The 21582-nt window shown below is 38.8% G+C and overlaps 1 protein-coding gene across 1 annotated transcript in view; it reads right to left on the bottom strand.

Moving 5' to 3' along the window:
• Nucleotides 1-21582, bottom strand: part of LOC124798936 (SLIT-ROBO Rho GTPase-activating protein 1-like) — a 659943-nt gene that overhangs the window by 82711 nt on the left and 555650 nt on the right. The window contains exons 3-6 of the mRNA XM_047262471.1: nt 10325-10508; nt 5588-5753; nt 5031-5252; nt 3354-3482 (exon numbers count right to left, since the gene is read on the bottom strand). Coding sequence (XP_047118427.1) covers nt 3354-3482; nt 5031-5252; nt 5588-5753; nt 10325-10508 — 701 coding nt within the window. The remainder of the gene's footprint in view (nt 1-3353; nt 3483-5030; nt 5253-5587; nt 5754-10324; nt 10509-21582) is intronic.

Raw genomic sequence — 21582 nt, 5'->3', positions numbered from 1 at the left:
CTCGAGTTGGTGCTGGTTGCAACCTGTCACCGAATGCTTGTCTGCCTTCTGGACTAACTGTGAGAATTTCTTGACTTGATGTGTCTCACTCAATTTCTGCCCGTGTCGTCGAGTGTGTTTTGCTGTAAGGTCGTGTGCCATGGTGTTTCGCAATTTTAGTAGGCTCAGGCATGCCCGAAATCCCGATTCAATGATCTGCTGTTATATTGTCAAGTGTAACTAACACTAGAAAAGAGTGTTAACTCTCTGTGCCTTAATAACTGAACCTAAAATATTATCTGTGGTTGAAGTTTTATTCTGACCTAAGTGCAATAACGATCTTGTATTTTACAATTTGTTGAGTGGTATTATTATTTAGTACATTTACTAAGTCGAAGATTTACGAAGGCCAGTGGGCATCATTAACAGTTCCTGCCTAGATAGGCGTTATATTTTGAACCTTGTGTTTCAATGTTCAGTAATTTTTATTTTATGTGTTATAGAGAGTTGCTGTCATGCCCTATGTGGATGATTCGCCACGTTGGTGAAGTTTCTAGTTGTTCTGCTGGTCTGTGCCATATTGCTAAGGCAGGCAGTCCTAGCACAGCTGATTGTAAATTTTTCCTAGTGGTGAGAAGCACGGGCTGGTTTTAAGTGCTAACTCATTAACTTTAACCATTCTCAAATATTTATTACTACTGATATTCAGGCCCTTCAGGCCAAGTGGCAACGTCACTACCCCTTTTTGGTTATTAATTTTATCTTGTTAGCTTGTTTCATAAAAAAAATAATAATAAAAAAATAAAAAAAACCTTTGGTATATGAATTTGTCTTTTGGTCTTTACTGCTCCTTTGGACGAAGTAAATTAACTGCTGGTTTTGCATTCTTGTAGCATTATCAAAACAGCATTTGTAGTTATATTTGATTGGCCCTTCTGGCCGAATGATTAAAGTCATTCCTTTCAGTAACTTATTGTATTGGTCAATAATTAATCAAAGGTGTTGGGTCCTTCAGACCGTGATTATCTCCTTATGTTGAATCTTAAGATTGTCATTCTGACATTACAGTTGTGAATGTTCAGCGGCCCTTCAGGCCTGGAGTTTAAAAAATTTTATCGTGTTTTGTGATATATATTTGCACCAGTGAACAAGTTTTTTTTTTAATTTTTCATAAAATTAAATTGTGTTTGAAACTGTAACCTCATTTGGGTCTACGCTTTCACTCCCTGCAGCCTCTGAGCTCTGCTTACCTTATGTTTTGTTTAAGTTTTCCCATACCACAGCATATCAGAAATAGTTGCACAGGGTGGACATTTGTGCCACCACTTTGAGTAGCTATTTTTTCCAGGTCACCACCAACATTATACTTCCCACCCCTAACAAGACTATCCCAACTTCACTCTCTTGTTTGTATTTAGAACTATTGCCAAGCCTGGTAGGCTACATATGGATTATGAACAGTGTCACATGTCAAGTGATCAGTGTGAAAGACATGGAGATCCCACACAACCATATGAGGAAGTGTTATCAGCAGATGGTACACTTCGAAATAGGCCTTATTGTGTGTCTCCCATTGACTAGCACTTCACATTTTATTTTGTCAGGCAATGTATATTAACCTCTGTTCCACCTAGAGTTCCTTTAAATACTGAAAATAACGCTGAATTTACTCATGATAAATAACAGTCATCTACTTATGGTTTTGTTGGAACTCCACATGCTACAAGTTAATCTACTCTGGTTTGCAGAAGCTACCACAACATACCACAATCTGATCCCAAATCACAATTGTTATTACAGCATTAGTGTTCCACACCTTTAGATGGGTCTACTTACCACATATTTATGAAATTATTGTCTGTTACTTGGGGCCAAGCACCAAAGGATTCATATCTTTAAACCACTATATAGATTAAAATGTGAATTACTAATGCAACAACAAAAGAGTGAGCAGGAGTAATATGAACCAACCAAGAACTCAACTTAAGAACAAAATTGTAGCCTGTATTTTATAAATAAAAGTTTTGTGAACAATTTTATGACTGATTTTTACTTACCTACAATTTTTTTACCTATCTTTCTACATGCCATTTCACATATGGCCACAGATACAGGTGGTGGACAAAAATAAGGAAACACCAAAAACACATTACCACGCCTTGTACACTGTAGGAAAACCACTGACATTAGGAAAGAGAACGATTTATCTACGGAATGGATAAATACAGGTCCTGTATGGTTTTCAATAGAAACATATACCACTCTTCCTGCAAAATAGTGCCTAGTTAAAGTAATGATGACAAAGGTGGATAGCAATCATCCACCATTCTCATCAAAGTAAAGCACAAAGGCTCAATAATACTGAGATCTGGTAACTTTGTTGGCCAAAAGGGATAGGACACTTCACCCTTGTGCTCACAGAACTCGGTCCTAGACATTGCAAGCTGTGTGAACACGGGTCCTGAATCCATTTTTTGTCTTTAAGCACAGCATCACCAATGAGGGACAAACATTGTACCAAGGGATAGACAAGGTAAGCCAAAATGGTCACATAAGCACTGGCAGTCGTGCGACCTTGCAGAATAACCATTGGGCCGGTGGAACACCATCATATGGCTACCCAAATCATTACCGAACCCCAGCCACGTTTCACTCTTACACTCGGCCATAAGTTTGGAACAGTGTGAAACAAGAATAATCTGAACAAATGACTTGTCCATTGCTCCCTAGTCCAGGTGTCATGGCTTCAGGACTGCATTTTTCTGTGATGGGTTTTTGCACCACTGATGGGTGGTTTTGGAATTCCAGCTTACCCTGGAATTCTCATCCTGTGGAGTTCCTTTAGTGTTTGGCAGTGACAGAGTTCACGAGTGAAAAATCCAGTTCTGCAGTGACTTTGGCAGCTGTGCACCATTATTTTTCATCAAAATCCTTTTCAATGATCATGTATCACAATCACTCAATGGACAACCATGTCCATATTATGACTTAGCAGATGATGTTTTTTCACTTTGCCTGTGTGTGGCATAAGCCTCTGACACAGTGCCTCACAAAACACCAAACACTTCACCTACCTCAGTTACAGAAGCACCACCAATTTACCCACAGCTGAATTCACTTAGCTCTAACATAATGCACTCACAACTACACTGAGCATGTACTGAGGGCATTACACAGGTACCATTCATGGTCAAACAACAGCGCAACCTGCCAGGCTTGGCTACCATTTGCATTTATGTTCAAAAATGCATTTCTTGCGGCAGTGTTTCCATATTTTTGTCCAACCCCTGTAAATAATTATTTCAGATTTATGACGCATTACTGTCAAAAAGAGTTATGTATCTAATAAAGATGCCAGACAGGCACCTACTCACGTCTATTAGGTCAGAGAGATCATCAACAAAATACTTGTGAATAGTAGTGTTAGAGGCTTCAAGGCATAGCACGTACTCATTACGGGCCTTAAGTGCCTTCAGCTTGGCGTCATTGTACTTGTTCTTGCGCTGTAAAAAGAAATATTCCATTGAGCACTATGAATTAGATTGAAGAAGGTGACAGAAATTTTAAACCACCTTCGCTTTTTTAATTAACTCTGCCATGGCTACTATGCTAATCTATACAGAAAACAAGCACACTAATTGCATAAGAAGTTTTCGGTTAACTTGCCACGACAAATTCAGATAAAATCTCCATCAGATGCCATACTCTGGCCTTAAAAGCTGTTTCAGTGCAGTCAGGCTTAGCCCCTGATAGCAAGGGAAGGGATCACTGAAAAGCTTGGGATTTTGTATGAATTTTAAGCAGCAGTTAACCAAGAACTCTTTACCCAAAGACTCCATCAGAAAATATCTTTTAGCCAAATATCACAACTGCCTGAACATTTTATTTCCCAAGGATCATTATTTTCTCTTACTACTATTCACATGCCCACAAACAAATCAGTTTTCTTTGCAGATTTAGAAATGGCCAATTTTAATATTAAATCTGAAAGCAAGTAAGAATATCTAAGGTACATAGTATATTCACTCAATGATGATTGTGCTTTGCACATAAAGATTTTACAGCAAATTGATGCTTTGACGACATTAAACTGTACTAGCATCAAAGCAATGGTGGTGAAATTTCACTTAACAGTCGCTGCGCTCAACAAGCACAATACCACCATCCATTACAATTGCATCAATTTTTATACATAGTAGTAACCTATATCATTTGATCAAAAGCTGAAAAATCCAGATCAACTGAAATCGGATTAGTCTCCTTTTCTGTGGAGTATAAGCTGTGTTGGTTTACTTGTGAAAGGCTGAAACCATATTCCACACTGGTATCTGGAAACTTTGAAGAGCAGCCCACTGGCAGGTCAAAACTACTTATATCAACATATATATTGAGATGCAAAAAAGAAAAGGAGTGAGTGTTGGCAGAAATGATGATTGAGCAGCTTGTGAACTGATTACATTGGTAGTGTGCATATTACAGACAGACAGACAGACAGACAGACAGACAGACAGACAGACACTATGCCACAAGGAATATGATTTGAGCTTATGGGCCCAAAAAAAAAAAAAAAAAAAAAAAAAAAAAAAAAAAAAAAAAAAAAAAAAAAAAAATCTGCAGTAAATGTGTGTAATTCTACAGAAATTTCTGTGATCCTACAAATTATGATAAGATTAACGGATTTCATTACACAAAACCAAGCATTCATGATTAGTAAAATACTCTCACACAAAATTATTCTACCACAGGGCAAATCGGTATTAGAACTTTTCTAATTTAATGTACAATCATGTGCAAATGTGTGAAAGACAGAAGAAACACTGTATGAAAAAATATATGTTTTGACCATTGGTTTATTTATACAGAGAATGAACACGAACATTTAATGGTTCAGTGTGTTACAGCAATCCACCAGTCAAATTACTGCATTGCAGCTCTCCCTCTCCCTCATATAATACAATGGTGCCACCATTCTGACCATAACCTCAGTTACTGGTGTCGAGCAATAGTTGTCGCTGCATGGCAGACTACATTACACTGTATAGATAACATACCTTTTGTACTTCTTTTTCAATCAGGCGATACTTCTTGGAACGGTCAAGCTTGTCCTTTGGCAGACTTTGTTCAAGCTTCAATCGCTGTGCTTCTGCAACTCTGAGTTTTGTTTCAGCTTGCCGGCACTCTGCCTGATAGCTGTGGTAAGTTTTCATTGTTGTGTGAAGTTCGTGAAGTACACGCAAGATCTCTTCATGCGTTTCATAGCCAATCTCCCGGCACTAAAGCAATATTAATTAAAAATACAGTATAAATATAATCGAGCATGCTGATACAGTATTTGAGCTTTTGAGTAACAGAAAATACCTCCTAACCAAAATGTTATCCTTACAGGGTACAAAACAAAACAATGTACATACAAAAATCAGAATTTTAAAGAGTACCACATAGTTCCTAAAACATTTGTGCAGAAAATGTTGTATCTTCAAGAAATGATTATTATAGTTTCTAATTATTACTGTAGTATTCCTCCCACATAATTCAATGTTATGATAAATTTTATCTTTCAGCTCTGCAACTTGTGGGAATATTGACATGCAGAAAATATACTACTCACCCTCCGATAAATGCGTTGTACATCCTCTGCAACTTGCGTGAAACGGCCCACAACGTGAGTGGAGTATATGTCAGACAGAACTGCATGGTCTTTGCTCAGATTCTTAGTCTGTGTGATAAGCTGCTGCCAACAGGAGTAGCTAGAGAAGAGTGGCCATTGTTCTCGTCTGAAATGGTCAGTGCTTTTTGTTAAATCACAACTTAAAAATTGTACACAAACATACATGACTGAGTAATTTAGAGATAAAAATATTGTACTCTGCATGCCCTGACAAACAATGGTGATTACATTTTCTAGCCATTTGAAGCAGTGAGTTGAAAGTTTATACTAATGGGATCCGAAGTGAAACTTGAGGCACTTTTTCACTGTTGCCACCATAAAAAAATCTCATTTCAAAATTATTGTGAAGGGAACAATAATTTTATTTTCTTTTATAAACCACAAAAACATAGTGGTAAATACATTCCTCAAAGGAGAGAGTCAATGATGAAGTTGGAAACACCATTTTCTTCTTGGATGTGATACGTTCCACCTATACTCTAAATCATCTGTTGCCTCTGGTTATTACCTGATGTCACTTTACTGATTTCTCTCTCTCCAAAATTTGCAATAATTCGAAGTGAAGATGTAGCTGCAGTAAATTGCTTTACGAGTTATAAAATGTGTTTTTTTTTCAGGTTTTTCTGTCAAAAATAATATAAAGAATGATATAATTCTTGTATCATTCCCTAGTTGACACCTGTTCCAAAAATCAATCATCAAATGTGTTACAGAGCATTTCACTACCACTTTCTGGTTATACACTGTATGTTTAAACTCGGCAACAGCATGTTGGTACCTAAGTGGTGTCATGATTATATTCACTCATATTAGCACCCATAGACCAGCAATGAGGCCCAAGTTAGTTCATCAATAGCCATCAATGAAAATCCGGAGGTCACACTTAAACTCGTGAACACCACCCCGGGATGCAATGGAGCACGAGTTAACTCATCAACAACAATCAAAGAGTTGAATAGCAGTTACTGACCAATCAGTTGGTGAACATTGTTATAACTGATTCAGGACTGTGTTTATATTTGCATAAAATGATTCTACTGAAATATGTGATGTGATTCCTCAACTTCTCCCAGTGTAATTAGTGATTAAATAGTTCACAGGTGAATGGTGGATGTCATTGTCCAATGGACACAATATTTTGGCTAGCAATCACGTTATCATCAAGTGTGATTTCCTCACCCATTCCCTCTAACCTGCAGCTCTGTATGCAGTTTGCACCAAGGTTTGGGTGCACGACTAGGCTAATAAACACCCCCCCCCCCCCCCAACTTCTCACTCCATCTGTGGTACGCGTGCAGATGCCAACTCCACTGTTGCTCTGCCTGGTTCAGAAGTCAGTTCATTGTGGAATTGTTCCTTCCTCTTCTTTATGAGATCAAATTTGGATTTCTCAAGCCTTTCGGAGGGGATGTTGCAACTATCATGATCGCTCAGCTGTTTCTTTACTCAAAACTCAATAGATTCTTCAATGCCACAGTCACAGAAGTGAGATGCCTGAGTTGCAACCTTAGTATGCTCATAATCCATTCCAAGTAATTCCAATAGGCAGCACTCTTTGACCACCAACTTCTTAGCCTGATGCAGTCTGGAGTGCCATTAGTATTCACAGTAGTGATCATTGACATGACGGATCATCTGACCTATATATGTAATGCCGCATTGGCAGGAGATCTGACAGATCCTACCAAGCAGCGCTCAGGTTTTAGATGGTTGGCAGAGCAGACAACTCTGCACTTGGTGTATCTGGCGAATTCGTCCTGTCTTTCCACACAGGTTGCCACAAGACATGATAAACAAAGTGGTACTATCCTCCTGAGGTTTCTCTTGTTTCCATCAGCTGCACAGTCAATATAATAGTACCTAAAGCTTTTCAAATTTGCCAGCAAAAAAAGTGGTCCAACTAAAACATTCATATTTCTTTACATACTACACGAATATGTAATAAAAAATGGGGGTTCCTATTTTAAAAAATGCATTTGATATCCGTTTGACCTATGGCAGCGCCATCTAGCGGGCCAACCATAGTGCCATCTGGTTTCCCCCTTCAAGCTAGACTAGTTTCGTTCTTTGTAGTTTTTTCGTTTGTTGCTTATTTCATGATATATTTGGCCGGTCACTATCAACGGACCACCCTGTATATATTTTTTAGTTACAGACGTTCTCATTCTCATCAAACACTGGAATGTACAATTGCTAAATTGAGATCCAGGTTTCATGTGTTCAAAAGACCATTTGAGTGTAAGTTGGAGGACTGAATACAGAATGCATATAGCATAATGATTTGAGGACTCGAAATAGTACATCTAGTGATCTCACTGAGGAGAAGATGGGACCACTGGGTAATAAATGCACAGCAGCTCTTATGCAGTCAGTCAGTTCATCAGCAAACTGATGATGGCAACATGATCAGTTGTCAAAAAACTGTGTCTATTTGACACTAACATCTGACCGTCCCCCATGAACTGTTTTGTCTTTAATTATGCCAGGAGAAATTGAAGAAACACATCACACACGCAGGGGTTGGACACAAATATAGAAACACCCCAAGAAATCAGTACTTGAACATAAATGCTGATGCTAGCTACACCTGCAGGTGCTGCTTTTGTATTTAACCATCAATGGCACTTGTGTGACACCCTCAACAGATTGCACATATCGGCTATGGTTAGAACAGTGTTCTGTGTTGTTAATGCAGTATGCCACAGAAAAGTGAAATCAAATTAGGGCAAACTGTTGGTGCTCGTATTGTGAGTGCTTCTGTAACCAAGGTAGCCAAAGTGTTTGGTGTCTCAAGAGAGAGAATATCGAAGATTCATACTGCATCTACTAAGTCACAATGAGGACGAAATTGTGTGAGCAATAGTGACAGACGGTCAGTGAAAAGGACTGTGACAAAAAATAAGAGAACAGCTGCAAAAGTCACTACAGAACTGAAAGTAGCACTCCTTAATACTATTGGCACCGAAGGACCCTAAAGGGAACTCCATAAGTCAGATTAGTTTTGTTTCACACTGTTTCCAACTAAACTTCAAGCTGGGCTTATGTTTGATATACACAGCCCCAAGTGGAAACTGCTTGCTGCCAAGAGTGAAACATGGTACAGGTTTGATGATTTGGGCAGCTGTGTCATGGTATTCTATGGTTACTCTGCAATGTTGCATTACTGCCATGGGTTATATGACGTTTGGCTGATCAGGTATATGCCGCAGTACGATACTCGTTCCCCAAGAGTGATGCTGTGTTTTAAGACAGCAGGGCACCTGTTCACACAGCTCACATTGTCCAGGACTTGTTTTGTGAGCACGACGATGAATTGCCACATCTCTATTGGCCACCAGTCACCAGATCTCAGTATTAATTAGCCTTTTATTGGACTATTTTGAGAGAAGGATGCATGATGATTACCCACGTCTATCACTGTTAGCTGAATTTGTCACTATTTTACAGTAAGAATAGTATAAGATTTCCATGAAAACCATATGGGACCTGTATTTATCCATTCTGAGATGACTGGAAGTCGTTTTGGATGCCAGCAGTTTTCCTACACTGTATTAAGCATGGTAATTTTCATGCTTTTAGTGTTTCTACAAATGTGTCCACCCCCTGTATGTCCACGGGAGAAGGTGTATCACAGCAGGAAGAAACTTGACAAGCACTGCCACCAGAAGGGCCATCTGCATTCCTTAAGGGATGGCGTGAAGAACGTATGATGTCCAAAGTCACCAAATTAACAAATCGGACGTGTCCGACAGACCAGACACCACTCATGTCTACAATTCTAGGGGTGCGATGTCTGTTACACCTGAAGAGATCAGCTGTCATCTGCATCATAACTAATTTTACAGCTGTCATCAAACAAATAATAAAAACAGGAGATCCTGCAGCTGAAGATATTAGGACATTGCACCATGCGACTGAACAGGTTTCATTCTAGATGAAACACAGAAGAATGGCAGCCATAACCATAACAACAAGAGATAATTTACATGGCACATGAAACTTTATATACAAATTCATTCACAAGCAAGAAAGAAAAATTTAAACAGTTTGCAGGATTTGAAACCATTTGTACACGAGGTCTAGCATTTGTTTTACAACAGTCGAGTGCAAGCAAAACGGGGTAGGTGAATACACTGGATAGTTTTCATTAATTTTCTAGTGTAGCATTTCGTGGAGATGACATGTACTAGGTAAACTATTAAAACAATAATGAATTTGTTACTGTTTTGATTTTCACAGTAATAATGAGTTCAATATATCACTGTTTTCTCCTTGTTGTGAAAAATCAGCTTACAGTCACTTGACTAATTTTGCCAGTGCTGCAATACTTAACCACTGAAACATGATGGCTGTCAATAATTCTCTTCCAGAAAGAGAGAGAGTGCATATGTCACGACAACAGCTAGGAAACAAAAGTACTAAAAACTGAAAGATAACACCATTTGTTATAACAGTACAAATCAGTGTCATTGTAAAATGAAAACTTTCACAGCCGGAATTGTTACAATTAATAAAATATTCCGGGCTATTATGCCCTTTGACCATGCCATAATAACACAAAATATTTTATTAATTGTGAAATTAGTCTCCAACTAATTGTGAAATCAGTCTCCAAAAGAGATAAAATATTATTTACAATTTATTAGTGGGGAGTAAGGTAGTAACTAAGCATCTTACTTTTGGCGCTGTTCCTTGTGTCTCATCTGCAGGGTACGAGCAAGTTTCTCTAGGTTCTTGCTGTAATCTAGTTCCACTTCAGCACGACGCCGGAAGTAGTCCTTTAGCTCTTCAACCAGGGACACCTGAGACTCCAACCGGCAGTCCAGACAGCGCAGCTGTTCTGACAGCTGGGCTCGAATATCTGAAAGCAGGAGTAGAGTCTTTCTTCAGTGATATGAAACAGAGAGAGAGACAAAAGCAAATAAAGACTTTATAAATATTGGTATGCTATTGTATCCTGATTGCATATTTTATGTGCTCGCTGACTGACACGTCTATATCACATCAAGTTGCAATGGAAAGAAATGTGATCAGAAAAAGAGAGATTAAAAATTTGCACATAATAACTAGTCTGTTGTTGAGAAAAATTCATTTCCACAGGTAGTCCATAACAGAGTTCATAAATGAGCACATAGTGCCTTTATTAATAGTGGTAATAATGGTAAACAAAATGTAGCTATCTGACACAATTTTTACTTTTAGTTTTGCAGTTTTCAGTGCTGGTTTCACATCTGGAAAACATTTTGTACTATCAAGTCATATTTTGGTGACATATACAAATTATTGTTTATGGAACACCATTCATCAGAAATGTTCTTAATGTTTTTGGTTATTTTACATGAAAAGTAGTAAATTATCTTGGCAACCTGGCTTGAACTCCAATGAAACGGTCTTTTGCATACTTGCATGTATCAAAGTATTTCAAAGTTTAATTACCATCAACTGGGGTCTTGTATGTCAAGTGCCAGTATAAACATTGCCTGTGCACACACAAATGGTTGATGTCGCACATCTAAAGAACAGTAGGTAATTGAGATCAACTGTTTGCGTATAATGAATCAGTACATTTCAACAGTGCTGGAAACTAATATTTTCAAAAACAAAAAAAATATGAAGGGCTTACATGTACATTGGTAACAAAACAGGGCCTAAAAACTATTTGACCACTGTAAGTAATAATTACAATGATGTACTAGTCAGTGATCTCAACCAAGTGAAATGTACTGAGGCTGTGTAACATATTCCCACATAGTGTCTCCACAAACCCTAACATTTTGAAATGCTCTAGAAATCCACAAACATTTATCTTCAACGATTGATGTTCAGAAAGAGATCAATGACCGCATAAAACTCCAATACAGAAAAAGCTTTTTGAATGAGAGAATGGTTTCTAGCAGTCATAGTGGTCAGAAAAGTTTTTGGGAAAGGAAACCAAAGGAGACTGTGAAAGAAAGTAGTGAATATCTATTAGAAGCACTAATGTGCCAAAATTATGAAGAAATGGAAGGGATGGCAAAAGAAACCTATAATAGAAAGCCATACATGCAGTCAGGTAGGTGTATACACAACTGAATGAAAGTATTGTCACTGTCTATATATTGGCCAAACAGGACATACATTCACTGTCCGATTTAAAGAACACTAGGATTTAGACACTAGGATTAGTCTTAACTAAACATGTTAAGGCTCAATAGCATTTGATACCAACATACATGAAAATGTTAGCATTCTCCACCCACAGCCTAAAGGTTGCATATTTGACTTGTTACAAGAGACTGAAATGCTGTATAATTTGAACTATAACCAATAGCCCACATTAAATGAACTATCTACACTTAAACACTTGTTTATGTCATATAATTATGAGTTCCTCAAATGCTAATGTTACATCTCCAGGTCTAATTTTTCAAGCTTCCATGGTTGTGTTATTTCTGCCTGTGTGTAGTATTTTATGTTTATCATTTAGTACTTTTAAGCCAGTCACAACATACATGCCGCAGTTGGGGCCAAGTACTTAAGAGTTTTCTTTTACTACACGTGACTGTTTCTACATGCTGCCATTTTACACACACACACACACACACACACACACACACACACACACACACACACACACACACACACACACACACAAATCTTTATGGCTCTGTCGCTGGGTGTGGTTTTCTTTAGTTATTCGCATCACATCATGATGGCCATGCTATAAACAATAATCCACGAGGTTTATATATTTGCATACTATATACAACTACGCTTCTCACACTGTTTCCCTTTTGCTATTTTTGTAGAAGGTATCGCTTCTTTATTTATGATTTAAATAATGCATATTACGCACTTCCCCTTCCTTCATTGTTATTTTTATCTTGTCCCTCTCACATTTACATTCAGGCACAGTATGATTTTTACATCTTATCTATAAAGATTATATATACATATTATGTATCTTTTGTAAGACTACGACGCTTTTACCTGCAATTTTTAATGTGTTTATTTTCCTCCCCATGTCTTTTAAATGGACCGATCGATCAGTCCTTTTTTCACGTCACTTCTTGGTATCGGCCACGATTCATATCGGTTCATACATTTTGTGTACACACCATCACGCCCTCCTTGCCCGTGACAGGTTGAACTACACAGTTCCTTGTAGTCCTCAGTAACGTGCTCTGTCGGCTGCTTTTAGCGTAAGTGGTGTTTATGTTTGCTCTTTATATGGCACTTAGCCTTCTCAGTCCCTCGCTACTGAACACACTGTGATTTTAAGTCTCTTACACATGACAGGGCATGAGTTTGACTTTACATACTGACTACCCCAACTGCTATGCTTTTACAGTTGTTTTTAACTGAGTATGACATTTTATATGGATTATGTTATTTTTTGTAATTCTTTTCATGGACTTTATTTATAACTAGCACTCCCCTCTTGTCTTGACAGTTGTTAGCATCCAAGTTTGTAGCAATAATGCTCTGAAGGCCAGTTGCGCACTTAAATCCTCATTACAACTGAAGCAGGGGCTACGAGTAAAATTCAATTACAGCTAACATCGTTTTCAATTTTTGTCAAAACTGAGAGCAGGAGCATTACAATGTACAAAAATAAACTGAACAATTGCATTTTCAGAACTAAACTGATGCAGTTACAGCAACTTGAAGAACGAAAAGATTGTCTGCAACAGATCTACTTACGGGGCAGTAAATTATATGGCGACAATGGTCACGCTACCGCACCAAATATATTATCAACTATCAGTGGTCTTGCTACGTGTACAGTGTACTAGGAAGCCGAATTAACCTTCTGTTTCAAACAGTAAAATATGAGCCACTTGGTAAGATGCATATGGAGGTGGTGGAAGCATAGGAGTCCATCAATTGCCAGCACAAAATGGAGTCTGGAAATAACACAGGGACTAACAAAGACCTCCCCCTTCACAACATTGCTGGACCCATGTTCCATGAAGACAACTTGCAACTTGTCTGTCTCCATGCACAATTTAACCCTACACACATGTAAATCTTCGTTGGAAGATAGTAAGGAATGCAGGAGGATTTAGTGAACATTTCCACATGGCGCAATGAAAGGTGTATAAATGCAATGTAATGCTTATAATAAACAGAAAGAACCATACTGCACCAAATTATATAATTGACCAGGAGAAGTAGATAGAATAGTTGAGGAATGGACAGGGAACTCAGAAAGCAAAAATGATCATATATACAGAAGGTCAATCTTTTTATTTTCTTAAGACGCTTTTTTTATTACATGTTTGCTTCATTTCTGTCTTTTTTGTTTTCATATTTCAAGATTAAATCTACAAGTATTTTTTCTTTTCATATATTGTCTTCTGAAGGATAAATGAAATGTTCAAAATATCTAGCATTAGTTCTAACACAAGCTTCTAAATGTAGCATCATGGATTGTCTTGTTTCCACATTCTAAATGTCTGCTGTAACTGCCAAAATCTTCCTTGAATACACTGTAAAGACTGTCAATATTCTTAGTAGCTCTTGAATGCACCATATCCTTTAAATTTTCCAGAAACTATACATTTAATGGATTGAGATCAGGACACCGGACAGGCCAAGATGTTGCTGGCACACGACCTATCCTTTTACTCATATTGAGTAATTGACCTTTCCTCGGCAGAGTTTGTCTCCACAAGGCATTCGTGAATTCTTTGAAAGGTCCTACTAATGGCTAAATGTCTACCAGGAAATCAATCAGCACAGGAGCATTGCAATTTACAGATCAATACATCAGGTCAATGTCAGCCTTGTGCCGATTTGAATAAATTTTAGCCAGAAATTTACAGTACACAGTAGTCCAATAAGAAAGCTAGTCGAGTAGGCATCATGCCTGTGACTCAGTCACAAAACACACCGCTCTCCGGCTGAGGTCACAAACACATGCTTATTTAGTTGCGCCCCTCTCAGAAATAACCGATTCGATTCCTCTTGGGAAAAGAATGTCCAGTACACACTGAACACTAGCCCAATAAGAACTGTAGAGCAGAGTCGAATCCAGGGGCTGAGCTCATAGAAATTTAGCATCACCGTACTGTCTCCAAACTCTCTAAACGAAGCTGTTTGCTTAATATAGTATACTACAAATTACATTGGCGAGAAAATTTTCAAATGGTTAAGACTGAAAGCTACATTGAAAAGTCACCACATTAACTAAGATAAACAAAAGAAGGCTTCAACACAACATTTCACAAAACAAGCAACATACGAAAAAGAGACTGTAGAATCACGCTGGAAATTTGAAAACAAAACGGAAGAAACAAAGCAAATGTGAACAACAAAAAGTTTAACTAAGAAACTAAAAAAATTGACCATTAGTATACAGAAACTTTGTTGCTTCTTTTTAAGCACTTTACCCATTCTCAAGAGTTTTCCCAAATATTAATTGATACCCAGCAAATAGCATGAACATGAAAACTCAGTATCAAGATCAGGGAATGAAAGACATAATTATTGGAAGTGTTCCCAGAAAGCAAAATGCGCCTGTAAAGGTAATCTCCTGCAAGACGATAGTGTGGCCAGTTCTCGAGTTGTTATAGTACACACGACTTCATCAGGCATCTAACAAAATCAGAGACATGCTGCTAATATATAGCTCATACGAAAGTTGACAGAAATCCTCAGGGACTTCAATAAGGATCTTTGGAATAAACGTCACGTTAATTCTTATGAAACCCTGTTGGGCGAATTCAGAGGACCATTCTGCCACTATCAACAGTGATCACGAGAACAAAGTGAGAGAGATTAATGAACATAATAACATGAGAGAGATTGTATTGCATCGCACAGGAAGTCACACACACACACACACACACACACACACACACACACACACACACACACACAGAGAGAGAGAGAGAGAGAGAGAGAGAGAGAGAGAGAGAGAGAGAGAGAGAGAGAGGGGGGGGGTGAGGGAGAGGGAGGGGGGGGGGGGGCATTTTGCGTTCTGCACTTCAACGTGTACAATTGAGTTATGGCGATTCGGCGTCATTTTTGTCGAGAGTACAGCACACCACCATCTACAGCATGCATCACCTACGGCCCAAAACATTCTACATTGACACCACATTGACTGTTCGTGTAACTGGAAATCCAAGAGTTGCCGCTGTGTGCTCGTTCGAGATGTAAAGTCCATTCAAAAGTGAGTCCAAAAGTGTGTCAGCTGAGAGTCACCCATTGCTCACGTGCCTCATGTGTTTTGCGTCAACATGTGTGTTTCAAACCATACAGTATTCAATTACTATCAGCCCCTCACATGTCGATGATGACACGTGTAGAGTGTTGTGGACTTATTCTAGGCATTGAGACGGAAACTAACAATACTCTATCAGATTTTGAGTTCAGTGATATGACCCACGTCAAGACATAAGAGATCTTCGTCAAATATCTTTTGTAAAGATGTTTTATGAAATCTTTGAAAGTCTAATGCTAGGTTCCACGTAAGTGGAAAAATGAACCACCACAACACTGCAGCCGTATACCACAGTCATGTGCGAGAGAGACTTTTCAGAAGATTCACGAGTTTTGCGAGGTTTCCAAGAGTAAATTTACGGAACGTCGAAAATTTTATTCTTCAATGTGATGAAGCACCACCGCAATGGCACCTGCATGTTAAGCTGTCTTAACCGTGGACGGGGCATACGCATCTCGCATTGCACTACTGGCCTCCAACATAGCCCGATCTCGTGGAAAACTATTTGCTTTCGAGGAGGTTTCTGGAACACTGTCAGTGTGCTTCCCCTTCCAACAATTTCCCGTTATCTGTGACGTTGCACAGCAACTTCTGTGAATGCAGTAACTCCAAGCACGACTGCCAGTACGGATCAGGTTTCTATACGTTTGTTGTGCGTTCAGTGAAAGCAGAATGAAAATATTGATCATAAACGTAATTATTACAAAAATCATCCCAACGTTGCATGTGCATGCAGGTAGAAAGTGTACCAGTGTAAAATTTAAAGATTCTTTTGAAAATAAAAACTTTGTAATCCAGTGCATAATTTAATATTTGGCCTCAGTTTCCACCTCATGCAGAAGACTGTGTTGTGAAATCATACGAATCTTTCAGAAACATCATGTCTTGTGAACTGATGGGGTAGCTAGTTTTAAGATGACTAACGCAATCATACCAGAATTTAAAACCTTCAATTTTTCTAAATAATCTAGTAGAAGTCATACAGGTGGGCAAAATGCTGCATTCAGAGCCTTCTCGTACAAACTGAGAGCTTTAGCAGAGTCTGAAGCAAATATCTAAAATTCAACGAACTATTCGATTTATGCCTATTTTTTGGTCGTGTGCAGGGCCATACGGACAGTCGTTTTTCCTCATTCAATACGAAACTTGAATACGGCAGGAAATCGATCATATTGGTACAAAGTAACCCCCCCCCCCCCCCCCCCCCCCCATCATGCTCTGTGAAGGTACTTCGCGCAAATAATCAGACAGCTCTCCAACTCAATTCGCGTGTGGTGCGACGGAAATGACTGCCTCTGAAAGAGGCATTATCTTTTATCATCATGGCACCTACGTGAGATTGGAACAAAGGCAGAGTAATTGCTCTTTATTCCCTCAGCAGAGATTGGCTAAAACATCTCGACTTCCAATCCTTTCGAGTTCCCTTAGCATTTCTGTTACCCGCACTAGCTACATAGATGGTGTTTCTAAGAATTTGCATCACAACGTCTAGGGCGAGAGTCCATACCATGGGGAACTGCTTTTGTTGAATGCAAAAAGTTTTCCGCCAGACATGTTTTGTAATCGCTTATGACCATGTTAGGCGGCAGTGCGTAAGCACTCTGAGGCGTAATGTGTGTAGCCTCTAATGTCTAATCCAACCGTCTGCTCTGCGTGAACGGGGTTAGGCCGAGCTTCTAAAAAATATTTCCCCGTTAGAGACGTTCATTCTTGAGGTTTTATTTTTAAAATTACAATCAATTTACAGGGCTCGGTAGTAATCAGATGCAGAACACACGGTTTCTAGATCCTGCTAGTTAGCGGAATCTCGTCATCCCACGTCCAGCGAATTCAATAAAAATGACACCTAACGTCACCGAAAAGTGTCGGCGTTCATTTTGTCTAACAAAAGTTGTTCCCCAGACGTCTGATGCAGACTGTGAAACACGCTATGTTTTAACTCTAGACAACTAAATATCTCGAAAGCGACGCGTTCTAAAAAACAAAAGTTCTAGGTGAAAGTTATTAGTAAAGGGGTTATCTGTCTGTGATACAGTTGGTCATCTAACCACCCCTCCAGCGTGGGCAGGGTCAACTTTGCTATTTCACACGGGAACCCCCCGTTTTTATTGCCTATTCGGATTCTAAGGCAAAAAATACGTATGGTTTGGTTTACTCAAACCGTTGTTTCCCATTCATAGGGGAGGGGGGGGGGGGGGGGGAGAGAGAGAGAGAGAGAGAGAGAGAGAGAGAGAGAGAGTGAGTGAGTGAGTGAGTGAGTGAGTGTGTGTGTGTGTGTGTGTGTGTGTGTGTGTTTGCAAGTAAGAACAGACGCCTTTGATTCTACATTTCATTTACGATGTAAATGAAAACCTTTGTGTTCTAACGGTTGATACTGACCTTAAAACGTTAGTTGGGTGTTGCTAATGTGATTGTAAATTACAACTAATATGGCTTGGCAATGACATTTCTGGCAGATAAGCTACTTGTATGGTAACGTAGCTTTTCGTTCCCTACGGCGTTAACTGTGGTGAGTCGCCAAACCATCGGAATGCTTCATTTCGGTGGCCGCCCTCTAACTCCGCCATCAAGGTGACTGATTTCGGTGTGTATCCATCCAACCGTCGTAACACTCTTCCCGGCCGCTACGCGGCTACCGGCTCCCGGCTCCCCGGCCGCTACGCGGCTACCGGCGCAATACAGACCACAACCTTTGTAACAGGACAAAATGTCCATCACATGATAGTGACAGGCGCACCTGCCATCGATACTCATCGAAATCAAGCACCCCAATGGTAAGAGGCAAGGGGATTCACCAAAATAAAGCTTCCTGTGGTCGTTGTGCCTGGCTCACGCTAAACGTAGTTTCTAACCAAACATTGAAGCGGTTAACCATATTGTACTGTGTAATCAAATTTGCAATAAAAAAGTATATTTCGAACATAAATATTAATCGTTAGACACAAATGTTTACATTTCGTAAACGAAATCTAGAATCAAATGCGATCGGTCATAATTGTGAAAACAGCCACGTTTGATATTTGTCAAATACAGCGCCATCTACTGCGAACGGGAAACAGTGGTTTGAACAATTTTCTTTTTAAGGTGCCGTTTTCGAGATATTAGGTTGCCTCAAGTTAAAACACACATCCTATACCGATCTTTATTTCAAGAGCTCATTTTATTTCGAATCTCTTGGTAGTAATTTACCTACACATAAACAATATGACAGACACCAAGTGCGTACTTCTAACATTGTAATGTGACACTACCACATTCATTACTGACAATATTTCCGCAACTACGGAGGACTATCATTTAGTATACCAAGTAGAAGTAAGTCTAATCTGGTCTGCTTTTATTTATAACCAACAAGCGACAACAGTGCAAGACAGCAACATCCTAGCTTAAATAATCACAGTGCTGTGGATCATATTTGATAAATAGTTTATGCATATTGGTAACACTATCGTACAAACGAACATATGACGTCATTGGACTGCATCACCCTAAATTTCTTTGACGTTATCATATACAGTTATTTGAGATTACACCAACGTCGGATACCGAAACAAGGGTATTTTGAAGTAAGAATCCAATTGTGGGAAGCTAATATCAAAACTGGTGAAGAAGTAACGTCTGTAGCACAAGCCCGTACCGGGCTGCAGGTAGAATACAGTCTTTGTACAAAGTATAAGCAGCAGCACTAGGAATGGGGACGCGGGTCCATCGCCTCGACTGCCTTTTACCCCGAAAAGATCGTCGGTGCTTATCTTGGACGCAAGCTGAGTGGATCTGAGGCCACTCCCTAGGAAATGAAACGAAGAAAAATCTCCGACGCTGCCAGGGATTAAGCCCGGCACTCTCATGGCCTGAGTTTAGTGCTCTACTAGCTATACCAGCACGGCTACATAAGACGAGTGATACTAGGTCTAATGTGACCAACGAATGGGAGGTAGGTTTTTGTTGCGAATTTTATTGATGTGGTCTCGAGACTGGTTTGATGCACTTCTCCACGCTCTGCGTGTCACTGGTCCTATGTAGGGAACCACTGGCCTAACGAGACGAAAAAAGGAGGCAGCATGCGAAACCCAACTCACACTTTTCTGACACGATGTACTGAAAGCCATGAATCAACGCGCTCAGGGTGATGCAGTATTTCTAGATTTCCGAAAAACATTCGACTCAGTTCCACACCTAAGCTTATAGTCAAGTACGATCATATGGGTTATTAAGTGAAATTTGTGACTGGACTCAAGACTTTTTGGTAGGGAGGACGCAGCATATTATCTTGGATGGAGAATCATCTCAGATGTAGAAGTAACTTCGCATGTGACTCACGGAAGGGTGCTGACACCCTCACTGTCCATGTTTTATATTAATGACGTTGCGGATAATTTTAATAGCAACATCAGGCTTTTTGCAGATGGTGCAGTTATCTAAACTGAAGTACTGTCTGAAAGAAGCTGCATAAATATTCACTCAGATCATGATATGGTTTCAAAGATGTGCAAATACTGGCAGCTTGCTTTGAATGTTCAGAAATGTAAAATAGTGCACTTCACAAAACGAAAAAACGTAGGACACTACGTATATAATATTAGTGATACACAGCTGAAATCTGCGAACTCATACAAATACTTTGGTGTAACGTTTAGTAGGAACATAAAGTGGAACAACAGTGTAGACTCAGTTGTTGGTACAGCAGGTAGCAGCCTTCGGTTCATTGGTGGAACATTAGAGAAATTCAATTACCCTACAAAGGACATCGCTTACAAATCATTCATGCGACCCACCCTCGAATATTGCTCAAGTATTATTTTATTTATTTATTCAATTAACAGTATAGAGTAACCCACCACCTTGAAACGTAAGGTGGGTCGGAAGCTTCTAAATCTAATAGCAAAGACTTATTACTCCAATCTTACTGGTACACACTTGATAATGCTTTTTTTTTTTCAAAAATAATATAAAGAACATAATATATAAAAATTTCTGTAAGGTTACAGAGAATCGTAACGCTTAACAATTGTTAGAGTGGTTCTATATAATTTGTTTCTGCCTAGTTGATTAGTATATAATTTATGTAATGCGAATGTCAAAGAAAAATAAAAATATGTCATACAATACGTGTGGTGAAAATAAGTTGCAATATGTAGGGGGAAGTGATATACTAAATTTGGCTATGTAATACACAGTCTAAGTGGCTTGTTGGTTGATAATAGCCTATTTCTCCCTATAATCAGGTGAGAAAGTCTCGGTAGAACCTCGAGCTATTCTCGTCTGAAATGGTTTGAGTTTATAAATGTTTATTGTGTTTGTGTATATTGGTAGATTATTTGGAGTGTCGCATGTCAGGACACTACACGATATTTAGAAGTTGTTTGTTTGTCTTCTTGTACGTAGCAGTCTCAAATTTTATGTGATACCTTAGATACCTATACATGGTATTATACAGATTAAATAATGACTGAACATTTGATACATGGATCACATGAATTTTAGCTTTACATAATGAGTAAAATAATGGTTATAAATTTGTTAGAAGAAATAGAATGTAGTTCATTGCTACTTGAATGCAGTATTTCTTAAATAACTTAATATATTACATTTTTAGTTTTATATGTACTTTGTAAAGAAAATACATTTTCTCTGAAAAATTCATTGATCGTAGCTTTACATAAAGAACAGAATGTACTTCCGTCTATGCATAATAAGAAGAATAATACATTACTGCTTGTGTGCA

Source organism: Schistocerca piceifrons, chromosome 5 (assembly GCF_021461385.2).
Source record: "Schistocerca piceifrons isolate TAMUIC-IGC-003096 chromosome 5, iqSchPice1.1, whole genome shotgun sequence".
NCBI lineage: Eukaryota > Metazoa > Arthropoda > Insecta > Orthoptera > Acrididae > Schistocerca > Schistocerca piceifrons.
Note: the sequence above shows the minus strand (reverse complement) of the source record. Positions and strands in the feature narration are given on the sequence as shown.